At 34.6% G+C, this 15267-nt stretch overlaps 1 protein-coding gene across 3 annotated transcripts in view; it reads left to right on the top strand.

Annotated features, from left to right (window-relative positions):
• Window positions 1–15267, top strand: part of HMCN1 (hemicentin 1) — a 458239-nt gene that overhangs the window by 176364 nt on the left and 266608 nt on the right. For all 3 annotated transcript variants that reach the window (XM_072830872.1, XM_072830871.1, XM_072830874.1), the window contains exons 7-9: window positions 9471–9591; window positions 10541–10804; window positions 12115–12259. In XM_072830872.1, the coding sequence (XP_072686973.1) occupies window positions 9471–9591; window positions 10541–10804; window positions 12115–12259 (530 nt within the window). The remainder of the gene's footprint in view (window positions 1–9470; window positions 9592–10540; window positions 10805–12114; window positions 12260–15267) is intronic.

Genomic DNA, 15267 nt, shown 5'->3' with positions numbered 1-15267 from the left:
TTGAGTCTGACTTTCTGTGACCACAGTAGGAAGGAGTATAGGAGATTCTGAGTCTCATCTTTCCTCAAATACTTTAAGCATGACCTAAGCCAGCAATGTCTTGAGCTAGCAGTGTCTCGAGCTAGCAAGTTCACTGAGGCAATTTGTTCTTGCTTTCTGAATAAGACATTAAGTTATTGTTTGTGAAATATGTACAAGTGACGACATTTCTTTTGTATTATTGGCAACTTACTGCAGAGTATTTGAACCAATTCTACAGGTGATTTGGATAGATACAAGTGGTATTTCCTCTGGTAAAACTTTTGCCTAGAAGAAAAGGAATATTGCATGGGTGTTCCTTTATCTCGTGCCTAACCCACCTACTCCTTCAGTCATCCATTCAATAAATATTTATGAAATTTTTGCCTTTGGCCATGTACCCTGATACTAATGGGCACTAAGCACCTTTTAATTGATAATTAAGAACAGAGAAGCACTGAAGATTACTCTGTGAGTAAGGAGGGTGAGGATAAGGGGATGAGGTGATGGGGACTCTGTTTAGACAAGTCTCTAAGCTCAGTCTCCTATAATTAAGAAAACAATAAAAAAGCAACAGTATCTATTACCATATTATCTTAAATTTCTATCTAGTTCTCACCCAAAAAGCCTCTGGTTCTGATGTTATACCGTTTAAAGTACAATTAGTGGCAGCCAAACAAAGGATACACATTACAGTGCATTTTAAAGATAGTAAACTTACTTTGCTCCTATAAGAAATACCAAAATAATGTGGCAGGTTGATGCAAAGGAAATGGAGCTGAACCTACTGACATAAATATCACTGCTGACTTTGGACCTCCCTTATGGATGGCTAATGAGTGATAATGTTTCACATGTGTACTTTCTGCAGAAGAGAAATGTCTGAGATTAGATAGTATATTTCTAGTGCTATCTCCCATGTACTCTGCTGTCTGGAAAATATCTGCTCTATCAGCAGAATTAATAATGGCTTTTTGAATGTTTCACATAGCAGTTTTTATACCAAGTATGGAGAACAGTCTATTATTTGACCTTAGCATGGTATTCAAAGCCATTCCTTCTAGCTCTTGTCCAGCACTTGCCTTTACATTCTAGTCAAATATAATTTTATACTGTCCCTCACCCCATTTCCTACCACATTCTCTTGCCCCATGTTTTCTCTTAAGTTGTTCCTTCTCCTAGAATGCCCTTCCTTTCTATCTGACTTGTAAGTTCCATGGCAAATGACAACACTTTCATCAAGACTTTTCTGATTTTATCCATCTAAAATGCTCTCTTTTGGGATCCCGGGGTGGCACAGTGGTTTAGCGCCTGCCTTTGGCCCAGGGCGCGATCCTGGAGACCCGGGATCGAGTCCCACGTCGGGCTCCCGGTGCATGGAGCCTGCTTCTCCCTCTGCCTATGTCTCTGACTCTCTCTCTCTCTCTCTCTCTGTGACTATCATAAATAAATAAAAATTTTAAAAAAATTAAAAAAAATAAAATGCTCTCTTTTCCCTATGGCTTTCTACTGCAATTTTTCTGCACCTCCGTTTTTGATGACTTTCCCCCCTTAGATTTTTTTTAAAAGATTTATTTATTTATTTATTTGAGAGAGAAAGAGGAAGAGAGAGAGAGAGAGAGAGAGAGCAGGAACAGGGGGAAGGCCAGAGGGAGAGAATCTCAAGTAGACTCCAGGCCAAGCATGGAACCCAAATGGATGTTTGACCCCATAACTCGTAAGATCATGATCTGAGTGGAAATGATTTGTCGGACGCTTAACCAACTGAGCCACTCATGTATCCTATGATTTTTTTCCCCTTATATTTATTTCTGTACAAATTTTCTCTTTCTATGTTACTCTAGACCATGTTTTATCACTGGTGTATTCCTCAATACCTGTGAATGAACTGTATAAATATTCATGAATAAAAATTAATTCATTGGTTCTGATAGTATCCAAGGAAGCAGGCAGAGGAGATGAATTAGTTAGCCTATAGTTGATATGTTGGCATGGAACATTTTAATTTATCTGTGATTTAAAATGCCATAAGAGTGGTAGTTTCTTTTCTTCCATGGTTTTCCTCTAAAACATTGGTAATTTTCTGTAACTTATTAGGACACTCTTACCAAGCAGAGATAATGAATCAACTCATCTGTATAGTTCATATAAATGACCTGAATGTTTTAGGCTGCTTCTGATGCAGATAAAAACATGTTAAAAAGAGGTAAGTAAGAAGAATGTAAAGTTTTATTAAAAACAAAGGATAAGGTTGTTTTGTGTACCTAAATTTCCATTGTAGAGAAACTACAAATTCTGAATCTTATTTCTGAGCAATACAAATTTTCCATTCAGGCAGTTATATATATATAGAATATTTGAACATAACCATAGAAACTCTCAGGGCAAATTTTGTCCTCTGTTCCTTAAGGGAACTTCCTACAAAGACATTAAATAATTGTCAGCACCCTTTGGGTTTTTACATGGCGCAAACTATTTCTATTAGTCTAGGATTATCAGTGTGACCATATTATCTGACACATCCCCTGGGGCATGTTTCCATTAAGTAAGTTTGGATAAACTGTCCTTAGATAATCTTCCAAGTAGAGAAAGGAGTGTATGCAACCACATGATCATATTAAGATTCTGAAACTAATAGAAAATATTTTGGTTTTAGGTAGCTATGCTGGTTGCCAGAGACTACTAATGGATTGCTTAAGATAAGAATATTTTAGAAATCATACTCAAGTGGCATAAGCTTAATAGGAATCATAATTAAATAAACCTCAAGTCTACAAAAGACCACACAGGAAGATTATTATGCTGGACTCCAATTATTCTCACCTGGTGACTCTTTTGCATAAGCCTGAAGACTACACCAGGTGTATTATTTAAATGGATTTGGTATTAATTCAGATGTTTTGGGTCAATGGAATGCTTTAGAGTAGATTTTTCCTGGAAAATTTCACAGTTATTTTGTGTGCTGATGTCAGATTATCAGCCAAATGGAATGTTTCCTTTAAAAAAGAGAAGATACCTATACACTTGTGTTCTATATAAATGCATGTGCGTGTGTGTGTATGTATATATATATATATTTATTTAAATAAAATTTATTCTGTGCTTTGGGTGCGTTTCTCTCCTTGTATCATATTTCTCTAAACATACAACGCCTAATAAAATGATAGTATTTAAATCTGGGAAGGATTATTATGTCTTTGTGCCTGGGATGATACCTAGCCTATAGTAGGTTCTCAGTAAATATTTGAAACCACCATAGTTCTTTAATTTCTAAAGAATAGAATGCCATTCAGGAACAAATTCTTTGAAGGAGTTGGGCATCTGTTTTAATTCAAGATCCACTACTTAATATCTTTTTGACCTTAAAGAAATTATCTAATTTCCTAAGTCTGAGAAAAATGGGGAAAATAATACCTATTTACTGACACATTGATGGCAAAATTAGTTTTTCTTACATTCTTGATTATGTGTAAATTGAAAATTATACTTTGTAGTAATGCAAATTATACATGAAGGGTTTTTTTTTTTTTCATTTTGGGCTTTTTTTTTTTTTATAAAACATTGAAACTCTTTAGGAGAGAGAAATCAAAACCAGCTCTATCAATCACATTTTAATTCAATTTATAACAGGACAGGCTTCATGTTTAGTAGTAGGAGGATTTGTCATTGGCTTAATACAAGAGAACTAATTCCTTACTAATGCTACATGCCCTTTGGGTGTTGACAAGATGTTCCACTTTACACAGTCATTCAGGAACCCAAGCTGGTGTAGGCTCCACCATAATTTAGAACATTCAACTTCTTCAGTGATTACAGTGGGGGAAAGACTGGAGGATGTGCATTGAATTTTTAGAAAAAGGAATTTGTGTCACTCCTGGGATGACACAAACATCTCTGTGAGTGACGGACACTCACTATTACCCCTAAGTGACAGATACTCCCTATTCTCACGGCCTAGTATTATACTAGATCTAGCTCGTAATGGCTCATGGAGAGGAAATTACGCACTTTCTCTTCCCACCTCTGTATTCAGTGGGGAGCTGGAAATCGCCATGGTGATAGTATTTATACTAAAGAAGTTGGCAAATGCCAAAAACTAAGGCTTTTTTTTTTTTTTTCAGAAAACAGTTTACTGGCACTCCATTAACCTGATCTCTCCTAAATGAAAGCATATTTAGAAATGTAACAATGGTAAATGAATAGTTGGAGGATATTGTTGTGTACTGCACCATAGTATCGAGATAAAACAAGAGATTGTTATCCTAAAATGCTGTGCAAGACTTAGGTCCTATGGAAAGAACAGTTGAACTTGAAATGATTGTCACTGAACTTGCTATCTAAACCTAGGCAAGTAATCGTTGATTTGAACATTGTTTTCTTTATGATGCTATAAAATCATCTATGGATGCAGTAGGATTATATAAAATAATATGTGAACATACTTTGCACAATGCTCATAGAAATTCAATAAATTCTGGCATTTATTGGTTCTTAAGGAACCAAAGAAAAAGTACCAACATTAGGCATTTAGAAGGCTTTGATATCATTTGTTAAACCTATACTTACTAAGTATGTACTGAGTAATATTTTGTAGATGATGAATATGGCATCGTTATTGCCTTAAGGGACTTTCAATATAGAGAAGTATTTAATAGGCCTTTGTGCTTAAACTAAGAAGTAGAGCCATCTGCAATAGAGCTGTCCAGAAAGATAGGAGGAGTAACTAATTTTTCCTGGAGCTCTCCATGGTGCTTGTTCCATGGTGCTTTTGTCTGTCCTCTTTTACTCCTCATAGACTCACTCCAATTCAGAAACCTAGACTCTGATCTACTCTATTCCTTTTTTTCTCTTACTCCTTTGTGGATCAAGGTCCACAACTTGTTGACAACTTTAGGATGCCAGTAGATATCTAGTATAATTTTGTCTTTGCCTCAGCTCTGCTCACACTGCAGAAGCCTATGTATTCCTGATTTAGACCCTTCCACAACTTAACTGACATGACATTTGCAATTCAGAGTAATAATGAATTCAGAGTAATTTTGAATTCATGCATTGAATTCATACAGTAATTCAGTGTAATTCAGATTAAGTTTATTATAGATTGTTATGAACTTGAAAAATTCTATGAATAAATATACTAATGAAATTCAGTTCTCGGAGTTTCTAGCCCATACAAATCCTGTTTAGTGTCTAGTGTCTAGAAATTTTCCTGTCATGGTTGGAGCTATCATGATGCTGCTAGATTCCCCTCTTCTTAACTACAGAGGTTAAGGGGCTAGGTTAGGGTGGCTCTGTGCAGAAACAATGCTTGAAGATATTCTGTAGTAGAGAGCTGATTTTTTGAGTCAAATTAAATAACCCACATGATATAGATCTACATTATATAAAGATTGAATAGAAAAACATTAAATCAGTAACTGTGGTCTTACTAATTTTATTATATATAAAAAATGATACTAAGATAGCTAGAGTAATTTGAAGGGATAAAGAAAGGGAAAGAATTTGCAGCTGGACTGCCTCTCTGACTCAATTACAGAATTAGCTGAATATTCTTTGTCCCTCCAAGACCTTCATATGATTAATTCTCCTCCAACCCCATTGTGTCCACAACCTGTGAGAATCCAGAGCCTTCTCCCAACATTTCTGGAATTTTCTGAAGCTTAGTTTCTTATGATCTTCTTGTCTCCTGATTATTTCTGTGTTGATTATAACTTCTGTACGTTGATGCAGGGCAAAGCTCAGCCTTATCCAAAATATCACAGGAAATCACTAATAATAAGACTTTTGTGAGTTTAGTAGATTTAACTGTATATAGATTTGATGTTATGTCTTGAAGCACCTTGTCCTCTTCTGCTCTCTTCTTGCCTCCATCCTTCTTTTCTTCCCATTATGCCTCTGCTTCTCTCCTCTGAATAGTCTCAGAAGTTCCACATTACTCTCCTACTAGGTAGAGCATTTGGTATGTTTTGGTGTATTTCCTGAAACAAGAATAATCAAATCCACTGAGATAATAATCACAAGAAATGCATAGAGTGACTATAGAAGTTGGTTTCTGGAGCCTCAGAGTTCATACTGCAGCTCTGCCACCTGCTGTATCTGTGACTTTGAGCAAATTACTTAATCTTCCTGATGTGTGAAATTGGGATAATATACTCTCATCCAGGGGCTTTTATAAAGATCAGAAGTGATTATTTATATAAAAGCCTGTTGTACAGTATGCATTTTATATGTATTAATATTTCTTTCTCCCCCCTTTTCCATTTTCTGGCTCATTTTACCATCATTATACCATAGACCTTTTTTTCTTATCAACACTAAAATTTGAAAAAGAGATCTCAGCTAAGAAACAGACTAAAATAATAGTTTATCTTAAGAAAACCGACTAAAATTATAAACTATGGCACTTTTTAAAATGAAAGATTTATTTATCTATTTGAGAGAGAGAACATGTGAGTCAGGGAAGAGGAGCAGAGACAGAGGGAGAGAAGCAGACCACTCTCAACACAGAGCCCCAGAGGGGGCTGATCACGGGACCCTGCGATCATGACCTGAGCTGAAATCAAGAGTTGGCTGCCTAAATGACTGAGCCACCCAGGTGCCCCTATGGCACTTTCTTATAAAGACATTTTAATGCGATGTTTTGTGTTCCCAAAATATTATCCAAGTATTGTAATTCTTTTAAGAGAATGATTAAAGAATGATAAATGCATGCATGAGTGTCAGAGATCATTTTTTAACTAGTACAGTTTAAATTTTGTCTTTTGATTATATTTTTAAACCATAATTTTCATTTATTTATGATTCCCTTTGCTCCCATTACCCTGATTAATACAAAGTTGGATATAGTTTTACATGAAAACTGACTTACTTGGAAATATCTATTTTTTATAAACCCTTTAAAATTCTATGCAAATGTTCCTACTGTTTATGGTGTGACATAGAAACATGAAGATAATATTTTGTTAACTTATTACCCTTCGTATTTGTGGCATTGTTCAGAGAATAGGAACCCTACATTCTTATTTCAACATACTTTGTTAATTAGTGTATTTTAAGGATCAAAATTATTCTATTTTACAATAATTTTATAGAGGTTATAGGAGCTCCCTATTCATCAACTCTGGTTTGTTTTCAACGTATTGGTTAGTAGTAGAAGATGGCATATTTTCAAGCATGGGTAATTTCTAGTTTTCTCACTTAGATATTAAGCACTACTCTTAAAACAAACTCTTTGTCAGTTGATAAGTGCACAGAACAGTTGTCAGATACTTAACACTTTATAGCAGTCATTTGGCAAAGTATGGGTCATCTGTATCCTTGGTAACCTCAACAGCCATTTTATCATAGGAGACTTTCTGAGCAGCAAGGCAAGTATGATATTAAATGATGTCAGTGAACAAATATAAATCAAGTCATCATAATATTGACCCTTCTGATTGTCTTAACATTAAATCAGTAGGTGATAATGTCTTCAGTAAAGCACTATTGATCTAAAACAGTTGAAATTAGACTTATCAAGGTTTTACATAACCGTTAAGAAATCCTGTTTTAAAATTGGATCATAGGGGAACATCTGGGTGGTTCAGTCGGTTGAGCATTATAGACTTTTGATCTCAGCTCAGATCTTGATGTCAGGGTTGTGAGTTCAAGTCCCACATTGGGTGTGGAGCCTACTTAAAAAAAGATAAAATTTTGCTCTATTATATGGAATTCGTGAAATATTTTCCTTTAGAAATAATGGAATAAATGGTAGTACTGGACCCCTACACTTCCACATACAGTCTTCTGAAATCCTTAGGAAAATAGGCTGTAGTAATTAGCAGCATCTTTTACACTAAGAATACAACAAACCTATTTTTATAGAAATGTGGGTTTTTTTTCCTTCACTTTCATTTTCCTTTTTTTTTCTTTTTGGACTTTTGTAGGTTCTCCTCAATAAGAAAAAAATATGGTAGCAAAGGGGACATATCTACTGATCTTTCCTCTCCTCATTGCTAAATAACAAGAAACCACAGTGATTTCGGGAAGACTGTGTAGTTTGCAGAACTCTGGAGGTGGCATGTTTTTAATTGTGATGTGGCTTAATCTAGCAGTTGACAGATTAAAATTTTATGTATAATTATATATAATACAGGCACATATATTTCTAGTGCATTCTATCAATGCTGCTATCATGTGGTCATTTTATTTTGAGAGAGAATATTGGTGATCAATGTAATAAAATAATGGTGAACTCTTGTTCATAAATGTTAGGTAGGTTTTTGAAATGTAGATTCCTAGATTCCACTCACCAAAGATTCTGATCCAGTAAATATGGGCTGTAGCTCAGAAGTCTGCATTTTCAAGAAACAACCTGAGTGATTTTGTGTAGCTGTAGATGTAGGTGGTCCTCAGATCATATTTAGAAAGATATGGAGATACAGGTTAACTATGACATATCTTGCCCTTGAAAGACAATGTAGCACTGCGGTGAAGACCCTGGAGCCTGACCTTTTCATTAAAATCCCACCTCTGTAGTTAGGAAGCCTTGTGAACTTGAGAAGCTGCCTAATGAGTCAGTGCCCCATCCCCTTATCTGTGCGATGGTGATGATGACGATATGTATTTGATAGGATTGTAACAAGAATAAAATAAGCCAATGATTTAAAGAGTTTGAACATAGAGGAAGTGCCCAATATACATTAGTGTTATTATTTTATCCTGTGTCCCTCATCCAAATTATTTATTATTTATACACATGTGAGTCACTTCAGTGCTGAGTTATCATTCAATATTTAGTTCACCTGTCATCTTCTTGAAGGGTCTTTAGCCAAACTATTCCTTTCATGTATTTCTAATACTGCATCACATTAAAGATTTCTATTTTTCCATCTGTCTCCCTCACCAGCCATGAGCTCTTAGAGGATAAGAATCATGTTTACTTACATTTGTGTCTCAAGCTGGGGATGCTGGGGTTAGCTGAAATCTGGATAGTGGTCAGTTCTTGTGCTTGTCCTGACTATATCTTCTCAGAGGCAAAGAAAAAAGAAATATTTTCTAGACTCAAACCTGGATCAAGTTTGAGGGAAAATATTTGGTCCTTCATTCATTTCATTGATATTTGCTAAACATCCACCATGTAAACTACAGCGAACAAAACAAAGACCTGTGTCCTCATGGAGCTTTCATAGATTAAAGTCAGGGCTATTCACTGGTGACTAAACACCTATTTCTTTTAACATTGGCCTACAATATATCTGAATTTTGTTTTAGAGCAGTGCACTGGGATATGTATTATAAAACTTGCATTTAAGATGGAGAATCCTAGTTAAGTTGAGAACACCCCAGATCAGAGCGTCAATTATTGGACATTAGTCCTAATTAAACACTCCATAGTTTCCCATACTTGTTAGTGTTTATTGTGACTGGTACCATGGGTCAACTGATGGAGTTTGTCTTTAAACATTTTTCAGACTTCTAGCAGTGGAAGGCATTCTGTTCGCATTACTGGCCTTAGTACTATTGATTTCCGAGCTGGCTTTTCCAGAAAGCCCACCCTGGACTTCAAAAAAACAGTCAGCAGACCAGTGCAAGGTTTGTATGTACATATTACCAAAATTGACATAGTAGATATCCAAGTGTAAAATATTTCTTGAACTATGATTTTATAATTTTGTAGTATTTGATGAAATTGGGAAACATATCATCTTTAATTTAAACTTGATTGTATTCTCAATCTAGTCATTTTTTCCTCAAAATGTAGTCCCAAAACCAGTGAAATTACTCAGAGAGTTTGTTAAAAATTAAGATTCTAAAAAAAAAGAATTAAGATTCTCGGGACCCACCCCAGATCTCCTGAATTAGAACTGAATTAGGTTGGCCCCAGGAATATAACAAGCTCTCCAGTTGATTCCTAAAGTTACTGAACTTTTTAGACTACTGACCTAGATCTTGAGATTTTTTTTTTTGATCTTGAGACTTTTTACTAGTATCTATAAATCGCCTTGTCCAAGTGAAAAATGTGGATTTTATGTGTATAGATAGCTAAAAAATTAAAGATGTCGCGTATCATTGTATGTTCTAAGATAAAATTGTTGCCACTTCTTAAAGCATGTTCTTATTTTATTCATGCAAGATTACAGTTTTATAGCTAAAAGGTGCTTAATCCTACTGTGACTCTTCAGTTTTCTCTTTTTCTGGTTAATTTGTTTTATTGGTGAAGTTACTAGAAACATACAAATAGAGTATCTTTAAAACTTAAATATTCATGTAATTAAACATCATGTAACAGTATTCACAATTCTAGTTTTTCCATGTATAAATATTATTAAAATACCATAAAAATAATTATTAGGATTTCCAAAGTTTCTCTGGTTATGAAGAACTGTCTTTTATATAGAAAAGATTCTACAATTAGGCCACGATTTATAGGACAATTTGTAGTACTCATGATATTTTCTGTCATTATAATGCAAAGATTTATTTGATATATAGTCTCAATTGCATATTACTTGTAAATAATAACACAGCCTTTCTCCTGTAGGAATACCTACCTACGTGCTGCTGAATACTTCTGGAATTTCTGTCCCAGCCAGAGTAGATCGTCTCGAGCTTCTGAGTATCTCAGGCAGTTCTCTTAAGACTATTCCTATTAAATATTACCCAGACCGAAAACCTTATGGCTTGTGGAATATTTCTGACTTTATACCACCAAATGAAGCTTTCTTTCTCAAAGTAACAGGCTATGATAAAGATGATTATCTTTTCCAGAGAGTATCAAGTGTTTCCTTCTCTAGTATTGTCCCAGGTGAGACATCACTTTATTGAACCCTGGAGTGTTGATAATTTAAGGGAGTGATGGTGTCCTAAAAGGATGAACTAAAAAGTTAAAAAAAAAATATATATATATCTTCATATTATTACTGGGTTATCAAATTGATGGGCGTTTACATTTAGGTAACACAATTTTTCTTAATCATAAAAAGCATATCCAATGTTTCATGTTAAGTCTCACTGATTGTAGAGCTGAACATTTTGAATGCTTCACTCAGTGCAAGAACTGGAACTTGGAAATTCTGGTCTTCTTACTCTCCCCCTACAAAGCCTGGCACACATATGTAGTGTTTGATCAAGTTACCTAAATTGACCAAATGGTCTAAATATTTATATATGATTGTCAGAAACCTACTTCATGAACAGTATTTCATTGTAAACAACTGGTGATAATTCTGCCTTTATGTGATAAGTTGGCAGTTAGTTAACTGTTAAGCTACTTACTCATATATTTGCTATTATATAGAGATAAGACCACAGACTAGGGATTATTTGGAGGCATGAGATAGATAGCATTTCAATTTGTCTATATTTGTTCTATTTCTCAAGGCAATAATAACTGATCAAAATTTAGAACCATTGCTAGAACTGTGGATAGACAAATCTGTATTATTTCTAATATTGTAGTATTGGATGGAGGGACAACAATTTATCATTTATACATAAGGTTGTAATTTGGGAAATTCAGAAACAACTGTGTAGCTATTCTTTAATTGTTGTCAAATGGTGAGAATAGAACCAACATCAGTATTTCCTCATATAAGGTATTCAAAGTTACATACCTCATACCTCAAAGTTGCATACCTCATATAAGGTATGCAAAGTTGTCTTAGCACCTCAATTGAATACTACAAAATCTACTGGATTTTTAAAAATCAGCTTTTCCCATTATTTTTGGGAAAGCAATTACCCTATGCATTCAATTCTGTTATATAAGTTCTTTTCATATATTTACATTTTTTAAATAAAAAGGGATTCTACAATTGATGAAGTATTGTAACTAATTTGATAGTGTTTTTTTTTCTATCTTGGTGACACACAAATTAATGTGCCTTAAAAATAAATGGAATCACATATTTAATGAAAACTTTAATAAGGGATCCATAGAGATATCCAGAAATTAATAAGGTTTGAACAAAGAAAGATAAAGTGGTTTTTAGTGATTTAGATTAATTGGAATGCAGAGGGTTTACTGGCATAATTAAAGTAGGAAGCTTTTGAATGTTTTAACAGGAAGTACCCGACATCATTGTGATCTTATTGCCCATGTTCTTTTCTTCCTAGATGCTCCCAAAGTTACAATGCCCAAGAAAACCCCAGGATACTACCTGCAGCCAGGCCAAATTCCCTGCTCTGTTGAAAGTCTTTTACCATTTACCCTGAGCTTTGTCAGAAATGGAGTTACACTTGGAGTAGACCAGTATTTAAAGTGCGTACATGTTTTTATTAGCAATTATAGACAGCATTAAACATCTAAAGACAAATAGATGCTTACTTTAATGTGCTTTTTCATTGGAAATTCTTATTTATTTGTTCCATAGTCTTGGAATATGGCAGTGAACAAACCAGACACAGGTCTATGCCCTCATGGATCTTATACTGTAATTGAGAAAGACAGAAAACAGATATATGCTATAGTATGTTAATTTAATAAATGCTAGAATTCACTCAAGGGTTGATGCAGGTTTTATAGAATCTGAATTTTATATAACTTGAGGGTCTTGTTAAGACAAAGAATACAAAATTATGAATACAAAGTTAAGTACGAAACCTTGTAAGGGTCCTTGCAAAAGAGAAAAGCTTAAGAGTTCCTGGCATTGGGGCAAAAAAGTCTCTGAATATAATTTAGAGTGTTATGATAAGTGAATCCAATTAAGCGCTATGGCAAAGTGTAGAGCAGATTAATTGGGATGAGGAATGCTGGTAGATGGGGTGCATATGGTTTGGACTTTTAAAGTTACAATTTAAAAATTCAGGATAAGGGACATTTGAGCAAAGAGGGTGAGAGATGGTCATGCAGATATCTGAGAAAAGCATTTGCATACATACCAGGAACAGTAGTACAAATGCACAAAGGCTGGAGCAAACTGGCATGTGGGAAAGAAAGACAGGAAGGAAGAAGCCAGGGTGGCTAGAGAAGAATAAGAGAGGAAGTCAGGGAAGGGGAGTGTGCTGGGGGCAACAAGTGGAGCAGGAGTATGTGTGACTACTGCATATAGCAATCAATGGGAGTGGGCAAGATGGCACTGACTACTTGTGAAGATGGGTGATTGCTTTTAGATAAAAGTAAATAATCTATGATAAAATTAAGTAGAGCTTGAAAATTGGAGGACAATTTCTGGAAAATGTGTTTTTTTAACTTCTTAATGAAACACACTATATTTTGGGGAAAAAAACTCTAGGAATAATTTTACAAAACTTCCATGCTGTTAATTCAATACTAATATAAATAACTTCCGTAAGATGCTAAATTTTTGATAGTATTAACCTATTAATCTCTTTATGGATCACTCTAAACAAAAACTATGGCAGGAATGTTCATTATAACAATAGAAAAAAAATCCACTATTTAAAGATTGAAATGTAATATTTCTTGCTACTTTTTTTTTTATATTTTGCATATTTTGATGATTCCCTTAGCTCCATGTTTAATAACAGGCAACATAACTGACCAGGATATGCAATGTTGAAGCTACATAACTGCCTGATGCAATCAAATAATTCTGCTTCATGTTTAAATAGTAACATGTTTCAAAGACACTTGAGATTCTTTATAAACATTAATTCATTAATTCCACACAGTTCCTGGGAGGTAAGCCACAAGAATTCTTTCTCTCATTTTTCCAGCTCTGTGGCCCAGAGATGTGACATGACTTACTGACATATATTAAGCTCGTTGGTTATGAGAGGCTAAAGACAGAATTTGGCATGAGTGGTGATAGATTGATACTCTAACCCTGATTCACTCACACGTCCCTGCCCTAGATTTCCTAATAACTTGAGACATGTGACTTAATCTTTGTTATGTGAGTCGCTATGGTCACTAGGGGGGATGTAAGAGAGAATTAGTTTGCATTAGCAACAGGACACATTTGTATTTGACATGTTCTTCCTTCTTCCAAAGGCCATGCCTTCAAAACTGCTTACTGTGGCCATATAATTTTAATGTTAACTGAGAAGGCTATATGATGAAAGAGAATTATTTTCTTGTAATATTTCATAAGGAAGAGAGGAGCAAGTGTGACTGTAAAGAATATTCTTCAAGCAATCTGACGCTGGTTTTGTGCTTTTGAACAAATTTATTATCCTTCTTCCTGAATATCAACTTACTTGTTTCTAAAACGAGGGGCTTGGGAGTGGAAGAACTGCTACTATCTGTTCTAAAATTTCCCTGTGACTAAGTTTTTTATGAATTTTAATATAGACTTGGTTCTGAAGTAGAGATTGCAGAGAACACAAATAACTGTATGTATCTCAAACTCCTGCCTTCCTGGAACTTACCAGTATCTCCGAGACAATGACAGTTATAAACTTGGACTCAGCTTACTGCCATTAGGCACTAAAGATTTAGCTTAGGTGATCACTAGGGCTTAGAGTCGACTCATAATCCTTTTACTTCTGAATGTGACAATAAGGACCTCTGACACCTAATGCAAACACAACTGAATATGCTCAGTTACTAAAATATATGAAATAATGACTTTGCTCATTCTTTCACTTTTCTAATGACAGGAACCTAGGATAGGACTTCACTTTCTCTTACAAAGTCTAGGTTAATGCTAAATACACATTAAGAGCTCAGTAAGCTCTTCATGGGTTTTTTAATGACGGGTATGGTTTGTCTGGATGGCAAGAGATCTGGTGTCATTAGTATGATATATATCTCACACCACTTTCAGACTCCAGTGGAAGGTGTCTTGACTCTGCAATGGGCTTTTCAAATCTCATCTATGTCTTGAATATTTAAGGTTATAAATTGTATGGATGAATATAAGGAAAAAATTATGAAAATAGCTATGATTTTCAATTCTATTTTAAAACAAGATAATACCTGTTTTGCAGGTTATTAGAATCTTATAAATATCTATTAATTAGGTGTTAAATGTCTATTGGGATTAAATATCTATTACTAAGACACATCCAGAAGATGAGAAACAATTTGAATAGTGTTAAAGGACAAAGGATAGTGTTTATTAAATTAATGGATAAGTATTATAGCAAATGGATTTTTTTAATCTAAGTGACAGGTTTGATAATAAAACTGATAGTTTTTTTTTCTTTTCTCAGTGCATGCACTTCTATGGCTTTATGTCGAGCTTGTACATAAGAAAGTTAAAGAGAACTTATCTTTTGGAATCAAAAAGTCTATTCTCTATTTTCAAAGTTATGAATTACCTGGTTGAATTGCTTTGGTTTAAGAACCCCCACTGAACATGA

The sequence above is a fragment of the Canis lupus genome, chromosome 6 (genome assembly GCF_048164855.1).
Source record: "Canis lupus baileyi chromosome 6, mCanLup2.hap1, whole genome shotgun sequence".
NCBI lineage: Eukaryota > Metazoa > Chordata > Mammalia > Carnivora > Canidae > Canis > Canis lupus.
This window is presented reverse-complemented; position numbering and strand designations above follow the sequence as displayed.